The sequence below is a fragment of the Petromyzon marinus genome, chromosome 9, assembly GCF_048934315.1.
Source record: "Petromyzon marinus isolate PM22_M1 ecotype Great Lakes invasive population chromosome 9, UKy_Petmar_22M1.pri1.0, whole genome shotgun sequence".
In the NCBI taxonomy this organism is placed as follows: domain Eukaryota; kingdom Metazoa; phylum Chordata; class Hyperoartia; order Petromyzontiformes; family Petromyzontidae; genus Petromyzon; species Petromyzon marinus.
The window spans coordinates 2745576-2770534 of record NC_133675.1 but is presented as its reverse complement, the minus strand read 5'-3'; the positions used below and the strand labels follow the sequence as shown (position 1 = coordinate 2770534).

The following is a 24959-nucleotide window of genomic DNA, read 5'->3' as shown; positions in this document are numbered from 1 at the left end:
CCGTGCAATGCGCACACACGCAGAGTGACACGCGCAGAGAGACACACGCACACGCGAAGGGACATATACAACACACAAAGTACGCGCTCACATATACTCACGCATAACGGCACGCGCACTCAAGCACACACAGAGACGCGTGCACGATGTATAATGATCGCGCACAAACCCTCCTTACAGGCTATTGCGGCTGTTAGGGTCATCCACTAAGGCTCGGTCGACCTCGTGGATGCCTAGAACCAACCGGTCCATGCATGATTCACTGCTGACGTGATCGACGACCGGACTCGCATCGCCGGGTTCGTAGAGCCGTGCCCTAAACACTGCACCAGCGCTTCCCAACAGATGGAGCACACGAAGACGAAGATCCCCCACGTGAACTTTCACAGACCGTCGAGGGACAGTGCTGGTAGCGAGCAGCTATCAAAGGGTGGCACGGCACACGAGGTGGCTGGGTTGCCAGCACCACGCCCGGCCGCTTTTTTTCTTCCCGATGCTGATGTTTAGGCAAACACAAAAAAACACACGCCGATCACCACGCTGTGGCGGTGACGTCCCCACAGCGCTTGTGCCATGCTAGGTGCACTTTGAGGTAAAGACAAAGATCCCCCGTATAACCTGTTAACAGACTGTTGGGGCAAGGACTGTTAGCGAGCACCTATGATTTTTGCACGGCCGTCATCGGTTTACACACCGCATCAAGTACTCATTTGAGGTTGAGTCGACCTAGGGGAGGCCCAGGACCGGTTTCGATATTGTAATCGTCACCGATGTTGCCCGTGAGCGGGACTTGTACTCTGGTCGCCGGGTTCGTAGCGCAACACGACCGCTCCCCCTAAATAAACACGGACACACACCTAGCGTTGCATTTATTTCATGTGGAGGCACGCACTACGAACGTCCAACAACAATAGAATCAACAACAGAAAACAGCAACAATGATCACAATAACAACATTGAAACGAGGAGACGCGGAGTGATCGTGGGCGGGGAGTACGACATAAATCAGCAACACCGCTCCTGAGCAAACTCCACCGCTGTGCTGCTGCTGCTGATGATGCCCAAAGCAATGATGACGTCTCTCTCTCTCAAAACCACCACCACCACCAACAACGTTGTTGTTGTTGTAGTCAATTGTGTAATACACGACAGTCCTGCAACGGAGACGTTCGGTCCGTTCGTGTGTGGAGGACACTGGGGTTGCACGCAAGGGTTCGTCCTCAGGGCGTGCGCGAGGGGGTAAGGGCTCAGGGTAAGGGCTCAGGTAAGGGCTCAGGTAAGGGCTCAGGTAAGGGCTCAGGTAAGGGCTCAGGGGATGCGAACCGACTGGGTTTGCGAACCCACTTACTATACTGTCAGCGCGTGGAGACCTCGCAGTCCGGCGGGTTTGGGAGTTTCACAAAAATCTGCGTGTGATCCACCAACCCCCACTGACACAAAAAGCGCCGGATGACAGGCGCGTCTCATCGCGCCTTACTGAACAACAACGACACGGCAACACAAACCAGGGCTCGCTCCTCTCCGTGTCTCCCCCATCTGCTGCCCCCCCCAGTTTGTGCTGTCCTCCTGCACCCCTCCCCTCCATCACCCCCTCCCTCCGCTTCTCCCTCTCTCTCTCTCTGCGGTACTGCTGCTACCGTCACCTCTCCCTCCCCCGCTCCTCCTCCTTCTCTTCGGATCCCTTCCCACCTTCATCCCACGCACCAAACCCACAGCCGCCGCCTCCCCCACCTCACATCTCCCACCTCCTCTCTCCCCGCTCTCGGTGCCGGACGCGCGCGCGCGCACATACGCGCGCGCTCCTATTGCGTGCGCGTGCACCACCAGTACAGTAGAGGGATCACGTGGGGCGGGGAGGGGAGAGGAGGAGCAGTGGAGGGAGAGCGTCGAGAGAGGGAGAGGGGGGGGCGGAGGCACCCAGACGAAGCGCGTGAGAGTGCGCGCGTTCCCGCGGGCCGCCAGTCTGCGCGGAGAGCGAGCGATGGCGACCTGTGCTCCTATACAAGATGACGACTTCTCCACTTTCGTGTTCAGCTGCTTCGCAGCGGAGAGAGGCGACTCCTGCCAGGTAAGGAGTGCGAGTGAGTGAGGTGTTGGGGTGCGACCGCTCCGGGCCGGTCTCGGGACCGGTGACCGGCGAGCTGGGGTGGAGAGAGAGCGGGGAGGGGGGGGGGATAATTTCCACGGCAAAAGGATGGGAACGAGTGTCGCTTTGAATGCGACCCGTGCAGCCGTGCGCCCGCCCGCCCGCGCGCGCGGAGACACCCGGCGGAACAGAGACGCGCGTGGAGACAGTTACACGAAGACCCAGAGAGATACGCGAAGAGACTGCGCGCAGACACGGGGAGACGCGGACACATGGAGACAACGGGGAGACGCAGATACGCAGAGACGCACGGACACGCGGAGACGCAGACCGGAGCGGACATGCGCGCACGATGTGTTTACATTTTGTCACTTCGCCGTTGCGAGTCCAATCTGCGCAAAAGCGCATCGATTTCCCCGACGTGTTTCCACCGCAACACTCGTCCAGCTACAACCGCTACAGCTGCTGCTGCTGCTCTCTCTCTCTCTCTTAATTCCTCTAACGCAGGGAAGGGAACGTTAATTACGCGAGCGATCGGCAGGGACAGCTCTCTTCAGTACGCGGCTGCTGCTGCTACTGCTGTCATCGTGAGTTGTAATCTATCCTGCCTGCTCAAGTCACAGTGACCGCATCGCGAGTCCACGCCAATACGACGCAAGACGGACGCGGCACGGAGGGAGACGGGGTGGGGGAGCCGGGGAGAGAGCGAGAGGCTCAGCTTCGGGCGCAGTAATCGCATTGGCGGCTGTTTCCCCGGCAGCGTCTCCTCTCGGGCGACTGCGAAGTCCCGCTCGCCTCTCCCTCCCTGCTGCCGAAGGACTCCGCGTTCCCCACCACTACCCCAGACTCCGCAGTTGGACGTGGAGGGAGAGAGCGCGCGAGAGAGGGTTTCAGTCGCTCTAATTTTGTTATTCGAAGCGGCGCCTCCAACATGTGTGCGTGCGTGCGGTCTCAATAGCGGAGCTTCTGAAAGAGCGAGACTTGCTTGACAAGATGTTGAAGGCTTTGCCGTGTTCGCTGATGTGTGTGTGTGTATGACCATGGGCATCGTCAGCGCTCGCCACACATTCGCGTGTACGCACACAGACACGCACAACGTGCACACGCGTTCATCACAAGGTGCATGCACGCCGCATATACACACTCGTGTCAAAGCGCGCACACATTCCGTGTGCTTGAAATATTGCGCACATTGGCTCCGCATGTACACACACGCGAGTGAATGAGCAAGCGAGCGAGCAAAATGTACGAACCACACACGCGTCTCATGGTCTCGCACACACGCGCACGCATCGAAAGAAAAACAAAGATCCCTTTATAGCCGTAATAGACTTTTGGAGCAAGTGCTGTTTGCGAGCACTTATTAAGGCCACCACGGCACACGGGGTGGGGGAGGGGGGGGGGTGCCCAGAACCACACCCGGGCACCTTTGTCTCCCTAGTGGCGATGTTTACACACCGCACAATGTACTCATTCGATGCTGAGTCGTCTTCGGACCGTTTCAGATCATCTTCACTGGTGTTGACCGTGAGCCGGAATCGAACTCGGGTAGCCAGGTTGGTTACACAGCGCGCTAACCGCCACACCACCGCTCCCGACAGAGACACGAAAAGACGCGCACACGCACGCGCGCACACACACACGGGGCTGGCAGCTAAATGCGCGCGTCATCGCCGCTCACGCGCACCTGTGCACCTGCTCAGAGGCGGGGCTGTGTGGGATGCAGGGAAACGATGTGGGATCAGTCCCAACCCAGAGCTACCGCCGCTGCGCTCATCGTGATCAAACCACCCATTAATCTCCGCATCAATAGCGGTACCCTGTGGTAGCAGCAGCAGCAGCACAGGCAGCAGAAGGGGGGTGAGAGCTGCGGGCCGGTCCGAGCGGAACCGATCGCGTGCGAGCGCTGCCGCAGTGGCAGCGCTGAATGAGGCGGAGCGCGAATCCGCGACCCCGCCGAGCGCGGCTCGAACACCGCGGATCTGAAAACGCCGGCGACCGCGGTGTTGCGGGGCCCCCGCGGTGTGCGGGACCGGGTTTACTGTCCGCGGGTGTTGCTAGAGATGCAAGCGCACGTTCACTGGCTCATCCGCTCCCTCTGCACATCGATTCACTCGCTCGCTCGCTTGCTCATTCACTCGCTAAAGCACGCGTTCGTTAAACTGTAACGCGCGTTTCCTCATTCGCGTTCATGCTAATTAAATCACTCTACCTCGTTAGCCGGCTCGCGCGTTGATCGGCTCTCTTAGTTCATTCACGCGTCCTCGCTCATTCACAAGGGGCACTCAGTCGCATCTTCACCCACTCGCACCTTCACCCACTCGCACCTTCACCCACTCGCACCTTCACCCACTCGCACCTTCACCCACTCGCACCTTCACCCACTCGCACCTTCACCCACTCGCACCTTCACCCACTCGCACCTTCACCCACTCGCACCTTCGCCCACTCGCACCTCCACACACTCGCACATTCACCCACTCGCACCTTCACCCATTCGCACCTTCACCTTCACACACTCGCACCTTCACCCATTCGCACCTTCACACACTCGCACCTTCACACACTCGCACCTTCACCCACTCGCACCTTCGCCTTCACCCACTCGCACCTTCACCCACTCGCACCTTCACACACTCGCACCTTCACCCACTCGCACCTTCACCCACTCGCACCTTCACCCACTCGCACCTTCACCCATGAGGACCTTCACTCACTGTTGCTCGCACTCGCATACTCACTTGCACACTCGCTCGCTCGGGCGATCACTCATTTTCTCTCGCGCGCACACATTCCGTATCTTGCAAACACTGTTAACTCCCGTATTTATCTAAATCACTGATACAGCCACTCGTGTAAAATGACACACAGACACACGCGCGTCCATGCACTCATTCATTAACTCGCTCACTCACACGCACCCTCATACACTCGCTCCCTCTCACTCACTTAAATCGCTCACTCACACTCTCTCGAACGCAGAGCGAGGTTCGCCGCCGTGGCTAAACACCGGCGGCCACGCGGCCACGCCGAGTGTCGCTCCGCTCGCGTTTGATTTTGGCTCCTGTCCCGGGGGGGTCCCAGGATCAATCGGCACCGACGGTCGGACGTGAAACACGATCTCGAGTCGGCGCTGCGAGATTTTCGCGACGGTCGGGAGACAGGATTGGGGGGGGGGGGGTAACGCGGCGCGCTCGTGTTTGTTCTGAGATCGTGACTCTCGAGGCGGAGGATGCGACGAGCGGGCTCCTCTCGCGCTCCCCATACCTCTCACTTTTACGCTCGGCCAACAGGCTCCCCCGATAGTTCTCCGTCTTCCGCGCTGTGCGCGTAAAATTCCAGCTCGCGAAACGCGAAGAGGTCGCTTGTTTTAATGGGTATTTGGCTGCGAGTGTCTGCGCGCGCACACGTGGGTTAGTGTGTGTGTGTACAAATGAGTTAGTGTGTGTATACACGTGGGTTAGTGTGTATGTGTGTACACGTGGGTTAGTCTGTGTGTGTACACGTGGGTTAGTGTGTGTGTACACGTGGGTTAGTGTGTGTGTGTACACGTGGGTTAGTGGGTGTGTGTACACGTGGGTTAGTGGGTGTGTGTATACATGGGTTAATGCTTGAGTACATGCGGCTTTCTGTGTGTACACGTAGCCGTGACGCAGGGGTTATGCACACAGTATGAACACGAGACTTCGTGTCTGTGTGTGTGTACTGACAAGTGGAAAGCGGTAGTGTAGCGGTTAGCACGCTGCGCTACGAACCCGGCCATCCGAGTTCGACTCCAGCTCACGGACAACACCAGTGACGATTATCTGACCTGGTCCTGGACTTCCCCTAGGTCGACTCAGCCTCAAATGAGTACCTGATGTGGTATGTAAACATCGCCACTGGGGAGACAAAGGCGGCCGGATGTGGTCCTGGCCACTCACCCCTCGTGTGCCGTGCCGGCCTTTATAGGTGCTCGCAAACAGCATTCGCCCCAACAGTCTGTTAAGGCTATACGGGGGGGGGGGGTCTTTGTCTTCGTCCATGGCAAGTAACATGAGTGCGGCCGCCTCGGCACGGGCACGCAGATAACGGCATCGCAACCCCGATAAGAAGTCTTGGTGATCTTGGAGGTGCGGTGATGATGTGGATGATGATGAGCTGTGCATTGATGATTTGTGACGTGCGGTAGCGCGTGAGATGCGGCGAGGATGTTACAGACGCAGTGATGACGTAAGAGCGATGTGATGATGTAAGAGCGATGTGATGATGTAAGAGCGATGTCTTAGAAGATGTAATGTTGATAATGATGCGGTAATGTTACGGCGAGGGGAGGGGGTGGATAGTTGGAGGATTCGGTGATGTGGGCACTGCAGTGACGTGATATAACTATTGCATGGCGTTCACGCGCAACGATATTTATTTACTTATATAACTCGAGGTGCCCCAGGTAGATGCAAACCCCAGGTCTCCGCGGTTTTAAATGCAGAATCTCATAAAACGCCACGAGTGTCAGGTGCAGAGTCACCTGCAGCTACAGCGGAGACGCTCCATAGATGGTGCACGCGTGATAATGCAGTGCGCACATCGTTAGATCAACTACAATTACTCAGCTCGCAAGGCTCTCTCCGAGCAATGAAAACGAACTCAACACACGAGTCTGCCTGTGACACTGTGACCTTTCAAAGAAAAATGAACGTGTGTAATCGGCGACGTTTCATGCAACCGTCCTTCGTATATGTGGGCCGCGAAGAAGGGTCATTGCCCGAAACGTCACCTACCACACGTGTCTTCACGTTTTGGCCATGCTGTTGTTGACTTAATTGCCGAGCTATTGATGTTCGCGCCAGTGCGCAACAGCGAAGACAGCGTCACCATATGACGTGGACGTCACCAGTGTGGGGTGGGGGGAAAGGTGATCTCTCAATCTGCCCGTTCGTCTATTCGTCTACCTGCGTCATACATTACGAGTGGCAGGAGTCTGCACCGAGGCAGAGGGACCTGGCATCACCACGCAGCACGACCTTAAGAGCAGCATAAGAGAAGGCGCGACCTTCCCCCGCCCCTCTTCAATTACGTGCGCGCCTCCTTCCTCGGTTGATACGACGTGGAGGTGATCTTTAATTAAAGCCGCCGCCGTGGGCTGACCGTGTCGCTAATTAGAACGGCGATGCACGTGGAGTTAATGAATATACCCCCCCCCCTCCTCCCCCACCACTATTCGCAAATTGAGCGAGGCACCTCCGTGCCAGGAGCCCAGGAAGAGGAGCTGAGAGGGGGCATTCATTCGCCCTCGGCGCTGCCCTCTCCGTGACGTCCCACGACCGCTAGAGGGCAGTCGCGGGCAGCGCTCGAAACGGAACTTAATTATGTAACGATTCCCCCCCCCACTCACCTAGCTGCCCCCCCCCCCCCCCACTAAAACCTTTCCGCCGCCCCCACCACTTTCCCTCCTCCTCCACTTCACCTCCCCCACCACAGCCAATTTAACGAGGCGAGCTAAAAAAAAACTGGGACACAAAACTGTAAATAAACTCTCGCCACCGCAATATTAATTAGAGACAATTAAATGAGATTGTTTAGAATGTTCAATGAAATGGCGTGGTTCTGTGGTTGTAACCGCTCCCCCAAACCCGATCGATTTCACCACTTGCGTCAATTTGGGGGGGGGGGGGCGCGGGGTGTTGGATGGGATGAGACCTCCCGCTCCACGAGTGTGGGATAGGATGAGACGAAGAGAGCGATAATCTTTGGAGGTCACGAGGCGTCAACCGGTGCAACTATTGCGGAGTCTCGATCTGCGGCACGGGCAAATGTGTGGGATCTGGATGAGATGATGTTAGGGATCTTGAATATGTAAACTATTTTTCAAACTACCAAAAACTGTCTGTTTCTTTATTTTACCAGGTAAGGTGCACAGAGCTATATAGCTATAAAAAAAATTCAGAAGCAACCTGGCCACAAATGATATCCCAACCAAGTGGCCGTATCGTCACGTGGAACTGTATAACAGCCAAATGCTCTGAAGCGCAAATGTAGATTTGGGTTCAGGTGGATCTGGAGGTGAAGGTGACCTAGATGAGATTAAACTCCCCCACTCAACCTCAGGCACTTAAACCCGCAGTGCCTCCCCCCACCCTCTCTCCCTGCCCCCTCTGTCTCTCCATCGCCTCCCTCCCCTCCCCTACCACCCCACTCGTATTCTCGCCGTGTCCCCCGCAATATTACTTACAATAACGATTCCGCTGAGCCCCGCGATATTATTAATCCTTGCTTTGCGATCATTATTATTGAATGGAAGTCTGCATAGGTTAATTATAATTAATTGGCTGTCTTGGAGCCAATGAAGTGGGTTCCTCTAACCGCGGTGATTGGCGTTACGCGCCATCTCGAATTACCCTCCCCCCTCCCCCATGATGGCAGCGGCGTCCTGTGTGGACTTCATTAGGGTTCGTTTCGAAAGGATGATCGGGACCCCAAAATCCTTCACCTTGTGCCGTTCTCAGCCTCGGTGCGGTGCAATCGTAATGAGAGCCGGGCTCATTGCTGGGGGGTCGGGGGGGGGGGGTGCTGCAGTGGAGGGCCTAATGTGTGTGGTAGGGAGCTGGGGGTGCGAGAGCGGCGAGGGAGGCGAGGGAGGAGAGAGGGGGCGGTGGGTGGGAGGGGGTTAACACTGCGACGCGCGGCGTAAAAAAAAAGACATAACAGCGATTAATTAGAATGGAAATCAAGAGGGTGATGGCTACCGTGGACACGAGCGCGCGCGATGACGAGGTAATTGAATGTGGGGAGCAGCCGGCCACCGGTGGCCCTGCGTTTGGCGGAGCGGCTGGGCAAGGTGCTGCGTCCTTGCGTCTCTCTCGGGACGAGGCTCGCCGGGGCCGTTGTCCGAGTTACTGAACGAGCGCCGCTGAAATGCTGTGTCTTGTGTGTTTACACTGCGGATTATATATATACACACACATACATATTAAGTTCCATTAATTCATTGAATTACCATTAGTAACACTTGGACCGTTTCGACGCGTGACTTAACGCCTCTTGTATATTTTGACAAATGCGATTTAACTTCGCTGTTGTAGGTCGCCCTCGATTTCTCCCAGGTCTCCTTTGCATACGAAATATCGCCATTCAAAATTGGGTCCCTGCCTGCACTGCCAATAATGCGATGCATTTGTGTCGTTGTCGTCGTCGTCGTCATCAATACGCGCCGTGGTCTATCCACTGCTCGATGAATTCCTCCGGACACCGTCGCCAACCCGTCACGGTCCTGCGGTGCGTGCCGCCACGATCCATCTCGTGCTCCCGTGGCGCACGAGGCCATCTCGTCGCTGCATCTCCTCTCTCGGGGACCGCTATCTCCTCGGGCTGCCATTGAGCCGTCGCCGGCACGGCCCTTCGCTCTGTCGTCCACTCCCTGGCGAGCGAGCGCGAACCCTGGGTGGAGCGGTGGCGCTGCGGTTTTGCTCACTGCGCTACGAACCCTGTGGCACCGGATTCGATATCCGCCCACGTGTAACTAAGATCAGTGGCAGATGATGTCTGAATCGGTTCCTATTACCTCGCGCGCCCTTCACAAACCCCCACGAAACAACCGCCATGTGGAGGCCTTTCAACCAGCAGTGAGTATTTTTTTTTAAATATAAATCCGCATCACTTGTAACATATCCCAAGAGATCGGGCGTCTCGTGTGCACGTTGCGTCGCGATGGGGATTGTCACCCGCCTCTGGACACGGCACCACCGTCGTGCAGTCTAAACGATGCAGCGGTCACGTGCGCGTGCCTAGAAAAGTACCCGTGACAGCACCCGTGACAGCACCCGTGACAGCACCCGTGACAGTACCCGTGACAGCACCCGTGACAGCACCCGTGACAGTACCCGTGACAGCACCCGTGACAGCACCCGTGACAGTACCCGTGACAGCACCCTTGACAGCACCCGTGACAGCATCCGTGACAGCACCCGTGACAGTACCCGTGACCGTACCCGTGACAGCACCCGTGACAGCACCCGTGACAGTACCCGTGACAGCACCCGTGACAGCACCCGTGACAGCATCCGTGACAGCACCCGTGACAGTACCCGTGACCGTACCCGTGACAGCACCCGTGACAGCACCCGTGACAGCATCCGTCACAGCACCCGTGACAGAACCCGTGACAGTACCCGTGACAGCACCCGTGACAGCACCCGTGACCGTACCCGTGACAGTACCCGTGACAGCACCCGTGACAGCACCCGTGACAGCACCCGTGACAGTACCCGTGACAGCACCCGTGACAGCACCCTTGACAGTACCTGTGACAGTACCCGTGACAGCACCCGTGACAGTACCCGTGACAGCACCCGTGACAGTACCCGTGACAGCACCCGTGACAGCACCCGTGACAGTACCCGTGGCAGCACCCGTGACAGCACCCGTGACAGCACCCGTGACAGCACCCGTGACAGCACCCGTGACAGAACCCGTGACAGCACCCGTGACCGTACCCGTGACAGTACCCGTGACAGCACCCGTGACAGAACCCGTGACAGCACCCGTGACCGTACCCGTGACAGTACCCGTGACAGCACCCGTGACAGTACCCGTGACAGCACCCGTGACCGTACCCGTGACAGCACCCGTGACAGCACCCGTGACAGCACCCTTCTTCCTCGTTGTCGCGTGAGACGTGACATTCGCGTCAATTCGTTCGCGCGATATGATGTGGGGGGGGGGGGGGAGCCCCCGGGCCACTCGCTACTCCCGCCCCCCCACCCCTCAGCCCCCCGTCCAAATCCTCCACCCCCCCCCACCTCCAGCACTCTCCCCACCAATTCACCGCGATTGCTCGCACAGTCGCAGGAAACAACGGCGTATTGCCAGGATGGGGGATGATGGAAGAGGGGGCGCGCGGAGGGAGCCGGTGAGTGTTGGGTGGATGCAACAATTGGTCGATTCAATTGGGCTTGGGGAAGTATGGTCAAACGTCGACCCGCGCGGTGCCGGGGGGGGGGGGCACCTCATCCAGCAGTGGATTGACACGGGCTCCCTGACAGTGTAAATGTATGTACGTTAGGCTGACGACACCACGAATCGCGCGTGTCATGGTCAGTCCATACACGTGTCGAGTCTTACACCAATGCAGATGATATCGCCACACGAGTGGAGGAACATGATAATTGCTTCGCGAATCGAAAGCGTCGATTCGTCGAATCGTTCAGAGGTTAATCATTAGATCCGTAATTGAATACGGGTGGGAGTAGGGAGGAAGGGAGCCGAGCGCGTGATGTTATTAATAGCTTGGCAGCGACGCGTGGTCCATGGGGGTGTGGACAGGGTCCCCTTGGGGGTTCGAGCAGGGTCCCCTTCACGGGTGACCGCGCCGGGCGGGGTGTCCCCCCCCACTCCCACTGCCCCATTGGGAAGGGCACGAGACCCCCTCGACTCACCTTAGTCTGTGCACTCTCACCCACAGAGGCCGGGACCCTCCCCCACACCCACACGCACTCGCCGTGTCGCCTAGAATAGACTGTCGTGGGGCAACAGGCGTTAGCAAGCATCTATTTTTTTTTTACCAGGTAAGGCCCAATGGGCTTTGCAGCTCTTTTTTTTAGAAGCGACCTCGCCACAAATGATAACTCAACGAGAAGTACCTCATGTGAAAATTGATAGCAGCCAAATACTCTAAAAGCATGTTGATTTTAAATGAAAGACTTTTGATAAAATTTCACGCAACCACGGGGAGACAGATTCGCAAATCAAAAATATACAGCAGGCATCAGGGTCGGTATCGAACCCACGACCTCTTGTACCTCAGGCGAGGTAGTTAACATCTCGCCACCGCAGCGCCCTTAAATTCGCGACGGGACGCGACCGGCGTGGTGTGGCCAGGACCGATCCTCACCGCACCAGGCACTGATGATTCAAGTCTGAGTCGACACAGAGGATCAAGGGCGGGTTTTAATACAACTTTCCACTGATGTTAGCCGGCGACCGGGAATAGAGTTCAGGTCACCGGGTTCGTAGCGTAGCGTGCGAACCCGTTGCGCCACGCTGTCCACTACACAGCAAAGACAAAGAGAAAAATAACACCCGTATAGCCTTAACATACTGTTTGGGCAAGTGCTGTTAGCGAGTAGCACCTAAGAAGACCCGCACGGTATACGCGGGGGTGGGACGCCCGGCTGCCTTTTTCTCCCCAGTGACGTTGTTTACACATCACGCCAGGTACTCATTTGAGGTCGAGTCGACCTAGGGGAGGCTCAGGACCGGTTCAGATAATCGTCACTGGTGTTGGCCGTGAGCGGGAATCGAATTTCGGGTCGCCGGATTCGTAGCGCGGCGCGACGGGCGAACTGCTGCACTACCGCTATCGATCTCACGCACACACGGGACACACACACACACGGGACACACACACACACGGGACACACACACACACACGGGTCACACACACGGGACACACACACACACGGGACACACACACACGGGTCACACACACGGGACACACACACACACGGGACACACACACACGGGTCACACACACACACACGGGTCACACACACGGGACACACACACACACGGGACACACACACACGGGTCACACACACACACACGGGTCACACACACGGGACACACACACACACACGGGACACACACACACACACACGGGTCACACACACGGGACACACACACACACGGGACACACACACACGGGTCACACACACACACACGGGTCACACACACGGGACACACACACACACGGGACACACACACACGGGTCACACACACACACACGGGTCACACACACGGGACACACACACACACACGGGACACACACACACGGGACACACACACACGGGACACACACACACATACGGGACACACACACACACAGGACACACACACGGGACACACACACACACAAGACACACACACACACGGGACACACACACACAGGACACACACACACACGGGACACACACACACACACGGGACACACACACACACGGGACACACACACACACGGGACACACACACACACGGGACACACACACACACGGGACACACACACACACACACGGGTCACACACACGGGACACACACACACGGGTCACACACACACACACGGGTCACACACACGGGACACACACACACACACGGGTCACACACACACACACGGGTCACACACACGGGACACACACACACACACGGGACACACACACACGGGACACACACACACGGGACACACACACACATACGGGACACACACACACACAGGACACACACACGGGACACACACACACACAAGACACACACACACACGGGACACACACACACAGGACACACACACACACGGGACACACACACACACGGGACACACACACACGGGACACACACACACACGGGACACACACACACACGGGACACACACACACACGGGACACACACACACACGGGACACACACACACACACGGGACACACACACACACGGGACACACACACACACGGGACACACACACACACGGGACACACACACACACACGGAACACACACACACACACGGGACACACACACACACGGGACACACACACACACAGGACACACACACACGGGACCCGCGTTACCACAGCACAGCTCAGACCACTCATATACCACGCCGCGTAACCAACAAGATGCACTCACCCATCAACACGCGCCTCGAATCTCAGCACACACACACACTCTTGTTATGATTATAGCCCAACCATCAGCACGGCCCAATCCGCACACCCACTCCACCGTAGTCGGCAGATCCAGTAAAGCCATCAACAGACACGCACACGCACACACACCCGTTACCCCACCCGGCCTTCGCAACACACCTTCTCCCACCCCTCACCACTACTCCCACCCCTCACCACTACTCCCACCCCTCACCACTACTCCCACCCCTCACCACTACTCCCACCCCTCACCACTACTCCCACCCCTCACCACTACTCCCACCCCTCACCACTACTCCCACCCCTCACCACTACTCCCACCCCTCACCACTACTCCCACCCCTCACCACTACTCCCACCCCTCACCACTACTCCCACCCCTCACCACTACTCCCACCCCTCACCACTACTCCCACCCCTCACCACTACTCCCACCCCTCACCACTACTCCCACCCCTCACCACACTCCGCCTCACCACAGCGCCACTTCATTCCAAACACCACCACCACTCACCACACCCCCCCAGGTCGCCCCTTCACCGCTGGGCGCTATTTATAGGGAGGGCACCCTCTGCACCCGCCCCCTGCCCCCCAACGCTTTCATGTTTACACAGCCCGCGCGCAACATACGCGCTAATTATAACCGACGCAACCCCCTCCCCCCCACCGAATCCTTCCACGTAATATAATTAGTGCGTCACTTACAGGGGATTTATGGGAGATGGAGGTGAGCCTCTGGAGCGAAGATCTGTGCCCACGGTGTTCGGTTTCTGCTGCGGGATGTGGAGAGAGGGGGGGGGGTTACGGGGGGAGGAGTGTGGGGTTACAGGATCTGTCAGTGAATGACATAAATCAATCGTCGATTAATCATTCAGCGCCTACGACCGAGTCGCCTGGAATGCGCCCGATCGCGTGCGGTCTCGGAAGCTCAGCGGGGATAATAAAGCCTGGCTCTTCTTTGGATGCTCGCGCAGTTTGCCAAGTGTTGCAGGCTCCGGGGTGCGAGGTGGCCAGGAGATGGCAGTGCGCGTTGTGGCTTGAGTCTCTCCGTGCATGTTGAACTTATTTCGCGCACCGTACGTTACCAGCCGTGCTCATCGTGGGGTGCGGAGCGCTGTGCGCGCTTCGCGGGGTCTTCCTGTTCCCTCCCACGCGCCAAACAGCGCGCGCAGCCTCCCAGGAGAACTGCTCTGCTGTAACCCAGCTGTGATGCATCATCATCATCATCACCATAATTTATCATCGCCATCATCAATATCATCAATCATCATCCAACGGTGCCTTCGCATTTCGATCATCACCTGAGACTGGAAAATCAGGGTGGAGTTTTGTAGCCTCCTTAAAACCTGGATCCAGGAGCCACTGATGGCGCCTCCTTAAAACCTGGCTCCAGGAGCCACTTATGGCGCCTCCTTAAAACCTGGATCCAGGAGCCACTTATGGCGCCTCCTTAAAACCTGGATCCAGGAGCCACTGATGGCGCTCCCTTAAAACCTGGATCCAGGAGCCACTTATGGCGCCTCATTTAAACCTGGATCCAGGAGCCACTGATGGCGCCTCCTTAAAACCTGGATCTAGGAGCCACTTATGGCGCCTCCTTAAAACCTGGATCCAGGAGCCACTTATGGCGCCCCCTTATAACCTGGATCCAGGAGCCACTTATGGTTCCTCCTTAAAACCTGGATCCAGGAGCCACTTATGGCGCCTCCTTAAAACCTGGATCCAGGAGCCACTTATGGCGCCCCCTTAAAACCTGGATCCAGGAGCCACTAATGGCGCCTCCTTAAAACCTGGATCCAGGAGCCACTTATGGTGCCACCCTCCCCAACAATCCTCCAATCACCCAACTCGAGGCTCTAAACGACACCCACAACGTGCGCGGTCCCCACAACACCTCCCGCTTATTGGGAGAAGGCGCGTGCTGGAAATTCATAACGACGACTAATTAAGAAGAGCGATGGAGGGAGGGACTGATGGGGGGGGGGCAGGGGGGGCGGAGGTGCGAGTCGGGTGGCGTTACAATCAGACGACCAACGGCGTTCCGCGTGCTAAGTAATCGCGCGATTCGCTCGCGGTTCCACGAACGGCACCGCGCGTCCTCTCGACCTCCCGCTGTGTTCCAGTGCCGCGATCGCTTTTGGCCTCATCCGGGAGATCCGCGCACCGCGTTTACGAGCGCAACTCGGCGTTGCAGCAGCGCATCATCGTCCTCCCTGCCACTTGCTTCTCCCCCAGATGCACCACAGGAACGCGTAATGAGTTCTGTTTACGGTTTAGATTTTTTTTAGTTCATGTGCCCCCCATCCCTCCATAATTTCAATGGAGTGCTCGTGCCAATGACATCTGGTGATCCAGTAACACGTGTTTGTTTAATAAGCCTGACCCCTGCAGATGAGCTCCAGGCGATCGAAACCTGTCCGGAGTTTGCTTGCTAGAAAACACGGCGCTTGATTATATTTGTCCCGAAGGTCAATAGGCTGATGGGACTAAACGCACACATACACACAGAGAACTAAGCCAAAGATCCCCCGTATAGCCTTAACAGACTGTAGGGGAAATTGCTGTTAGCGAGCACCTATGAAGGCCTGAACGGTACACGAGGGGGTGGGTCGCCAGCACCACGCCCGACCGCCTTTGTCTCCCCAGTGGCGATGTTTTCACACTGCATCGGGCACTCATTTGAGGCTGAGACGACCTAGGGGAGGCCCAGAACCGGTTCAGATAATCGTCGCTGGTATTGGGGAATCGAACCCGGGTCGCCGAGTTCACAGCGCAGCGCGCTAACCGCTACACTGTCACACACACGCACACACACGCACGCGTGTTCGTTCAATGTTTGCGTGGAGACGGAGCCGCCAGAGAACTGCGCGCATAGCGCTCTCTCGCACACGCACACACACGCACACACACGCACACACACGCACACACGCACACACACGCACACACACACACGCACACACGAGTTGCTCAGAATGTGTGACCTAAGGCAGAGCGCAGTGGGCGCTGGCACAGCCCCGAAGGGGTGGGGGGGGGGGTCGCGATGGGGGTAAGGGCCCCCTGATTTACGAGCAAGGGGCACGGGACCACGGTGCCAGGACTCGCGACGCGGGCCGCGCGCAGCAGCGAAACCACACGGGCGCTGATCGCGCCGAGAGCGGCAATTTACACGGCCACAGCCTGCGCGCTCTCCCTCTCTCTCCCCCTAACTCTCCCTCGCTCTCTCCTGCGCCCTCTCCATCCCACTCGCCCTCTCTCTCTCTCTTTCCATTCTAACGCGTGGTTCTCTGTCTACCCTCCCTCTTCATCTCTCTCTGTCCCCTCTTCTTATTTCCCTCGCGCTCTCCCCTCTGTCTCACGCTCTCCCTCTCCAATGTCACTCCCCTCGGCGTTTCTGTCTCACCCGCTCGCTTGATCTCTCCACAGCTCGTCTTACACACGACATCGCGGCCTCTCTTTAGCTGTACCTCTCCATCTATATAATCTCTCTTCCTCTACCTCTCTCACCCTCTCCTTCCACGACCCCCTCTCTCGCTCTATGTCTAAACCTATTTCCATGTCAGTTCTCTCTCTCTCTCTGCATATCACCTCCCTCGCACTCTCTCCCTCTCTCCGCTACTGTATCCCATTTTGTCCTCTCTCCCTTCCCAACCATTCTCTCCCTCTATCATTTCTCTTCTTCCCCTCTTATCTCGCCCCCTTTTCTCCGCCTCACCTCTCTCCTTCCACATCCCCTCCTCTCTCCCTCCTTTTTTTCTTTTTACGATCAGAGGAAACAAGATGCTCGGTGTAGTCGGCACTTTGATTCGTTCATCATTTCGTTTTTTTTAATGCTTTGCTTTATGTAACCCCCCCTTTTTTAAATGAAAGATTTAACAAAAGATTTTTCGCTCTGCTCTCCTTACCCCTTCCCTCTCTCTCTACCCCCCCCCCCCTCTTTCTCTACCCTCTCTCTTCCTACTCCATGTCTCTCTCGCTCTCTTTTTTTACGATCAGAGGAAACAAGAAGATGCTCGGTGTAGTCGGCACTTTGCTCCGTTCATCATTTCGTTTTTTTTGTTTTTTTATGCTTTGCTTTATGTAAACCCCCCTCCCCCTTTTTTAAATGAAAGGCACAACAAAATATGTTTTTCTTTTTTTCTGCTCTCCGTACCCCTTCCCTCTCTCTCTACCCCCCTCTCTGCCCCTCTTCTCTCTCTACCTCCCTCTCTGCCCCCCTCTCTATCTGCCCCCTCTCTTCCTACTCCATTTCGCTCTCTCTCGCTCACTCTCTCTTTTTACAACTACGACAAGTGCTGCACCTGCACGCAGCCCTTCCCACAGTCAAACGGCCTCCGACGCTCTCTCTCTCGCTCTCTCTCCCATCCGACTCGCACACTCTCTCGGGTTCCATCTCTCTCTGTTTTTTTCTCTCCCTCTCCTCTCACATTCCCCCTGCCCTCTCTTACCCCGTTCCCTCGCTCTCCCCCTAACAGCCTCCCTGTGACATCCTGGACTCCTCTCGGTCCATAGCGGCGTCTCTCTCTCTCTGTGCTTGTCAATAGAGCCCGAGACCCTAAGTGCTGCATGTACACAGGAGATAGATAAATAAATAAGCGAGCAAACTGCGCAACGAGACGGCGTCTCCGTGTGTCTCCACGGAATCGGGAACTTCCTTCTCTCCCAAGCGTGTGTAACACTCCTCCCTCGGTGAGTCTCAATAAAACCCTTTTTAACGGAGATTTTTGCTACCCCTTAGCCCTGGCTGGGTCGCGAGTCTCAAACGTTCTGTGCGTGATCCACCAACCCTTGCCGATGCGCTATGTCAGCACCATTGCACTCGGAAACACTCAATAGTGGCTGTTGTATGGGTGTACTGGTACCCGGCATGCGACTGTGGAATTTCCACCAATAGCTCAGGACCTGCGGTTTTGTGTGAGTGGGATGTCACCGTGTTCTGTGAAATTAAAGCAAAATAAAAGTAAATTATATCGAAAAGTGGCATTTTATGTGTAGTTCACGTGACAAACGTGCAAAATACGTGTACCCGAGTTCCTGACATAAACAGCTTCGTTTATTCAACACGCCATCTTATTCTCACATGATGATGATGATGATTACTACAATGACAACTTCCCGTACTGGAGAATATATATAGCTGGACAATTTGTTGGGGGGAAAAAAGAAAAAAACGTACACAAACACACACACACACCCAACGTTAAAACAGAGTCATTGTTGTATAAACACCGCTAATGAATTCCATTCCATCGGAGGGGAGATAAGAGCGACTGACGTCCCCTTGGCCGCGCCCGTCACCGCAAACAGCGCGCGCGCGTTTGTCGACCGCTTCGCCTGCAACGGCACGCGCCAGGAAGGTCACGTGGGGGGGGGGGGGGTAAAAAAAAAAAAAGTAAAATGCCTCATCTCAGCCACGCGATCTCAGTTTTATGCAAAAAAAAAAACAAGGCGGATGATATTTGTTTTAACTTGGCCGTCTATCATAGCCAGCCAGACAGCCAGTCAGCCAGCCATACAGCCTGCGAGCAAGCCAGCCAGCCAGCCAAACTTTGTGTTATCAGCCAGTCAATCAGCCAGCCAGCCAAACTTTATTTATATTAGTAGGTGAATGTTGCAATAGAAACGCTGCCACCATGGTGGAATGTTCGGCACATTGGACCTTGCAATCCAGAGTTCGCCAGTTCGATGCCATATATCCACGCACAGTGGGTTTGAGCAAGACGCTGCGGCTGATTGTGTATGACACAACACCTCTGCGTTGTCGCTGATAGCGGTGTACGCTTAGAGGTTGTCTGTGTTTTAAAAATAAAACCGTATTCAAACAGAGACCTCTGTGTACAGATTGCTCTGCAGATTTCTTCACCAGATCTGTTCAGGCTGGAGGTGCGGGTGGGAAGGTTGGGGTCTGGGGGTGAGAGGCGTGTTGGCGGTTGGGTAGGGGCGTGGGGGCCGACACGCCCTCTGTAAACCTGTCACGTGTTGTGGTGGTTCAGGTATCCGCTGCACGCCCGACCACGCCGTACGCGACACAAAACAGCAGCGGCGAAGGCCTCCCACGTGTTGTGAATTCCTGGTGAGGATCGGGTTCTGTGCGAGCGTGGGGCGGGCCGTGTGCGCGCGCAGATACGAGCGGTGTCGCGTGGGCAGCCCACGTCGAGATCGTTCCATGTGTCTCCATCTCTCCCCGCGTCTCTCTATGTAGTTTCCCTGCCGGTCTCTCTCTATGTGTCGTACTGTTGTCTCTCTCTGTATGTGTATCCGAGTCTCTGTATATCCGTTGTGTTTCTGCATCATGGCCTCATTGCCTCTCTTCGTGTCACATTGTCTGTGGACGTATCCCTCTCGTTGTGTCTTTCTGTCTATACCTGTCTCTTTACGTGCCTCTGTTTTCCCCGTCTCTCTCTCTCTCTCTGTGCATATATCTGTATATCTCCGTCTCTCATTGATCTTTTAATTTCCACGAGTCTCTCCGTTTCTTTTCGTCTCCTACGAGGACGCCCCTCTGCCCCCACCACCACACCCCGCCTCCACCGGCCCGCACTCAGCGTCATAAGAGAAACCCGAACACTCTCGTCCAAGCACCACGACACTGAGGCCGAGCTACTGAGATGCAACGCGCGTCGGGCTCGCACTCCCCGCCCGACCCGACACTACCGCCGTCGCCACGGTTAGACAACGAGACACGTACGGACACGTCTGTCTGCTTCGCTACTTCGCTGGTGCACGCACGGACAATGTCTTATTGCGGCGAGAGCGAATCGTCCGCTTGTGTTGTTGGCACTTGCGGTGACGCCACCGCGCGCCTCGCGTCAATTACTCACGGCCGAGATAGACGCGCGGCGCACCCCAGAGCCACGTAGGAGGCTGCGCCGCGCAGTAAATCAGAACTTGCGCACCCCCAGCGCCCGTGCGTAATTTACGAGACAAGCCTGACATTATGTGAGCGCGGTCCGTGCGCGCAGGCGCCTCATGTAGCGAAGCGCTCTCGTGCGAGCCTGGTATGCATCCCTCGGCAGCTGTTGACGTTCTGTCCGCGTTGGGTTACATCATTGAATTAATCTCGAGAAAATTCCCCGTGATGTTGGTCACCCCGAGAGGCAATTGCACTGAGATGTGACGAGATCCCCCCCACCCACCCCCGGAGGTGCGGGGGGTGGGGGCCTGGGTCCCTCCGCGTGCACGGAGCCCATGCGTGACACGTGACGAGCGCGCGCGAGTCGTCGTCGTGGTGGTGGAGCGCTGGGCGGCTGGGATTCAGCAAGTTGGTACAGTAGGGGGCACAGGTGATGCATCTGCTAGTCATCCTCAGTCAGTCGACCCATAGCACCTGGGTCTGCCCCGTGACCTTCTGTCAGCGAGCCTTCGACACTTCACGTGGCTTCGGAGTGCACATGGCTGTTGTTGGTAGTGGTTGCGGTGGTGGTGATGCGTGCACGTGAACCACCACTTCAGAGGCAATGGTTGGGCAACAGGTGCCATCACAGCAAGAAGTGGGTTCCTACACCCATCTGTGTAGCGATCCTTGGAGCGTCATTACCTCGTTAATGAGGAGGAGGGTGGGGGGGGGGGAAGGCGGGAGAGGAGGGAGAGAGGGGGGAGGGTGTCCTCAGATTTTCTCCGACAGGAAAAACACGAATTTTATATAATAACGTTTTTTTTGGGTTAGATCGCGTAAATATAAATGTGTCGTTAAACCCGCCACCATCCGACACAGCCAATTAGTAAGGGTTGTCATGTAAATGAACGTGCCAATTAGTTACTAATTCAACACACAGTTGTGTTGGAGAGTAAACCCACAACATTTACAATTCGAGTACGACGTTTCGCCGGTAATTGTTGATTAACTGTGAATAACCCAACCAATTATAGATATCCCTTGTAATTTATATGAACACATTAACTCCCCCGCCCCCCCCCCTTTGGTCTTCGCACCTGATTGGCTCACAAATGGTGACATCACATTTATTCCTCCATTTAAGACCGAAACAGGAGGATGTTCCCCAATTAGAATCAGCCTCACAAGGCTGATTCTAATTGCTGCGTGTAATTGGCGGGTTTAACGACGCATTTATTTTTACGACCCCCCCCCAAACCCCCCCCCCCCCACCCATGTTATGGATAATATTGGTCGCGACAGCTTTCGTGATAAAAAAACAACCACTCATTGCATAGGGATCGGCCAAACGTCCTTTTTGCAGGGACCCTCTTGATCCATAATATATCGAGCTTCAGCGAGGTCTTCCTGTATAAAGGAATTGTTGTTGTTGTTATTGATGCTGTTGTTGTTGTTGTGATTCGCTACGGAACGCCGTGTGCAATTGCTTTGCGCCGACCGTGCGTTAGGCGCAAGCGCGGCTCGGGATTCTTCTCGCCGCACCGCTCGTGAGCGTCGTCACCACGACGCCTCGCTGTGTGCGTGCCCTCACGAGGCGCGTGATCAGCGCCCACGCGCGTGGCCACAACAATGAGCCCACGGTACATTCATTCAACTTGGGTTTTTTTTTCTCTATCGCAACACTAGTTTGACCGACACTTACGCTGCACGTTTAGACGCGCGACGGTACACCACGAAATACAAATGATGTTGCTCATCGATTTAATTTCGGAGTTTTTTTAAAACGTATAATTGCCTTGACTCGGAGTCTAGACATCGGTGGAGTCAATTAAGCAAATAAGTAATGTATGTTACTGGCAATGCGGTAATATATTGTATGGATTAATTACGACAGCGTTTATTGTTACAGCGATGCAATTGAATTGCTCTGCGCAGCGTCGTCCTCATCAATCATCGGTGCGGGAGCACGCGGACCTTGCACACGGAAGCCGCGCGCCTCTCGCTCGTAAATTCCGAGACGCAAAGAGAAGGGAGGAGTCGTTGCGACGGCGCACTTTGTTGCCAGGGCCCCTTCCAGTAACAGCTGGCAAACCCGGCGGCATTGCGTGCAACGGGGCCACGCCGATGCTGCTTTGAGGGTCGGGAAGGAGCGCAAGCGGTGCCAAGTGTCCCTGCCAATGGACAGCTGTGCTCAAGAAGGGCGCACGTGTTGTGTAGCGTGGCACCGCCTGGGCAGTGACGCACAATGGCACGTAACGAAAACCGCAACGCATTCCTCAACAGGTGACGTTTCCGGCAACATGACCCTTAGTGTGCTATGAAGAAGGGCCATTGTCTGAAACGTCGCCGAATTATATATTTCCATTTAAAAGGCCACAGTGTTGTTGTTGTTGTTGTCGACGAGTGTGTTGGTGTTTAGTTAGGGTCAAGGATACGCGTTGGCCGATGAAACCCATATGTTGCATTTCTGTGGTGAAATGGAGCCTTGTCTGACGAGTTATTAAACCGAGTGACGACGCCTTTATGGCCAGAGTCCGGTCGCGGGTCTGTGTGTGTCTGTGTGTGTTTGTGAGTCTGTGTGTGTCTGTTAGTCTGTGTGTGTCTGTGTGTGTGTGTTTGTTAGTCTGTGTGTGTCTGTTAGTCTGTGTGTCTGTGTGTGTCTGTGAGTCTGTGTGTGTCTGTGTGTGTCTGTTTGTGTGTCTGTTAGTCTGTGTGTGTCTGTGAGTCTGTGTGTGTCTGTGTGTGTCTGTGTGTGTCTGTGAGTCTGTGTGAGTCTGTGTGTGTCTGTGAGTCTGTGTGTGTCTGTGTGTGTCTGTTAGTCTGCCATCGCGACACTGCCCTTTCTTCTATCGGCTCAAACATTTGCAAGGGCTGACACAGCTGCGAAAATCTGAGGTCACCAGGGTCCCTAATGGCCCAGGGCCGAGGATATATTTTTCGCTGCGGAGTAAATGGTGTGGGTGTCCCAACCCCCCCACCCCCTCCCCTCAACAGACGCGGCGGTGGTGGAACTGGAGCCGGAGAAAGGCGGTGCGGTTGGGAGGTGGAGGCGAGGGGGGGGGGTCTTTGAAGGGGCGGGTGGGATGGAGTGTTTGGGGGGAGGTGGGGTGTTTGAGAAGTAAGGACGAGAAGGGGGGGGGGGGTATGGAGCCTGTTTGTGGCCGATCGTGGATGACTCCAAGCCGGTGTTAACAAATGGGCTTTTTGTTCCACGTCCAATTTTTTTTCCTGGTGGCAGTTATTGGCGCTGTCAGGTGATGGAGATCCATTCGGCAGCCTTTGTGCCTGGTCGGTGTGTATGTGTGTGCACTTGTGTGTGTGTTTGTGTGTGGAGAGCGGTAGTGTAGCGGTTAGCGCGCTGCGCTATGAACCTGGCGACCCGAGTTTGATTCCCGCTCACGGCCAACACCAGTGACGATTTTCTGAACCGGTCCTGGGCCTTCCCTAGGTCGACTCAGCCTCAAATGAGTACCTGGTATGGTGTGTAAACATCGCCACTGGGGAGACAAAGGCGGTCGGGCGTGGTACTGGCCACCCACCACCTCGTGTACCGTTGCGGCCTTCATAGGTGCTCGCTAACAGCACTTGCCCCTACAGTCTGTTACAGGCTATACGGGGGAACTTTGTTTCTAAGTGCGTGCACGTGTGTTTGTCTTTGTGTGCGTGTGCACTTGTGTGTGTGCGCGTGTGCGTGGAGACGGTTGCGCGTGTGTATCGGGAGGAGGAGGAGGGGGGGTGCGTGTCTGTGTGAAACCGAATGAGCGCTCCAACGAACTGCCGCACCCACGCGCACGTCTGCTGGCTGGTGTTCCATCAGCTGGCAAACGCACTCACGCTCCCTCCCCTGACACACACACGCATGCACAGGTCACCACACAGAGACCTCCCCCCCCCCCCCGTCGAGCCTCGAACAGACTGTTGGGAGAAAACTGCTGTTAAGTGAGCATCTATGAAGCCCGACGCGGCTAGAGCCACGCCGGATCGCCTTTGTCTCCCCAGTGGCGATGTTTACACACCGTACATTTAAGGCTGAGTCGATCTAAGGGAAGACCTGGTTCAGATATTTGTTACCGATGTTGGTCACGAGCGCGAATCGAAGGTGTGTCGCCGGGTTCCTAGCGCAGTGCGCTAGCCACTGCATTACCGCTCCCACGGCACCCCTACACACACTCACCGGCACCCCTACACACACTCACCGGCACCCCTACACACACTCACCGGCACCCCTACACACACTCACCGGCAAGCCTACACACACTCACCGGCACCCCTACACACACTCACCAGCACCCCTACACACACTCACCGGCACCCCTACACACACTCACCAGCACCCCTACACACACTCACCGGCACCCCTACACACATTCA

The 24959-nt window shown here is 56.1% G+C and overlaps 1 protein-coding gene and 1 long non-coding RNA gene across 3 annotated transcripts in view; both read left to right on the top strand.

Annotated features, from left to right (window-relative positions):
* Positions 1–1626: 1626 nt before the first annotated feature.
* Positions 1627–24959, top strand: part of LOC116940704 (peroxisome proliferator-activated receptor gamma coactivator 1-alpha-like) — a 140947-nt gene continuing 117614 nt past the window's right edge. The window contains exon 1 of the mRNA XM_032950861.2: positions 1627–2068. Within this exon, the coding sequence (XP_032806752.2) occupies positions 1982–2068 (87 nt within the window). The 5' untranslated portion in view covers positions 1627–1981. The remainder of the gene's footprint in view (positions 2069–24959) is intronic.
* On the top strand, positions 15432–23123 carry LOC142924143 (uncharacterized). 2 transcript variants are annotated; one of them, XR_012941295.1, is made up of 4 exons: positions 15432–18442; positions 19747–19826; positions 22097–22228; positions 22498–23123. It is a non-coding gene; the product is annotated as an uncharacterized LOC142924143 (long non-coding RNA). The 2 variants fall into 2 exon arrangements; XR_012941294.1 differs by having other exon boundaries at positions 22097–23123.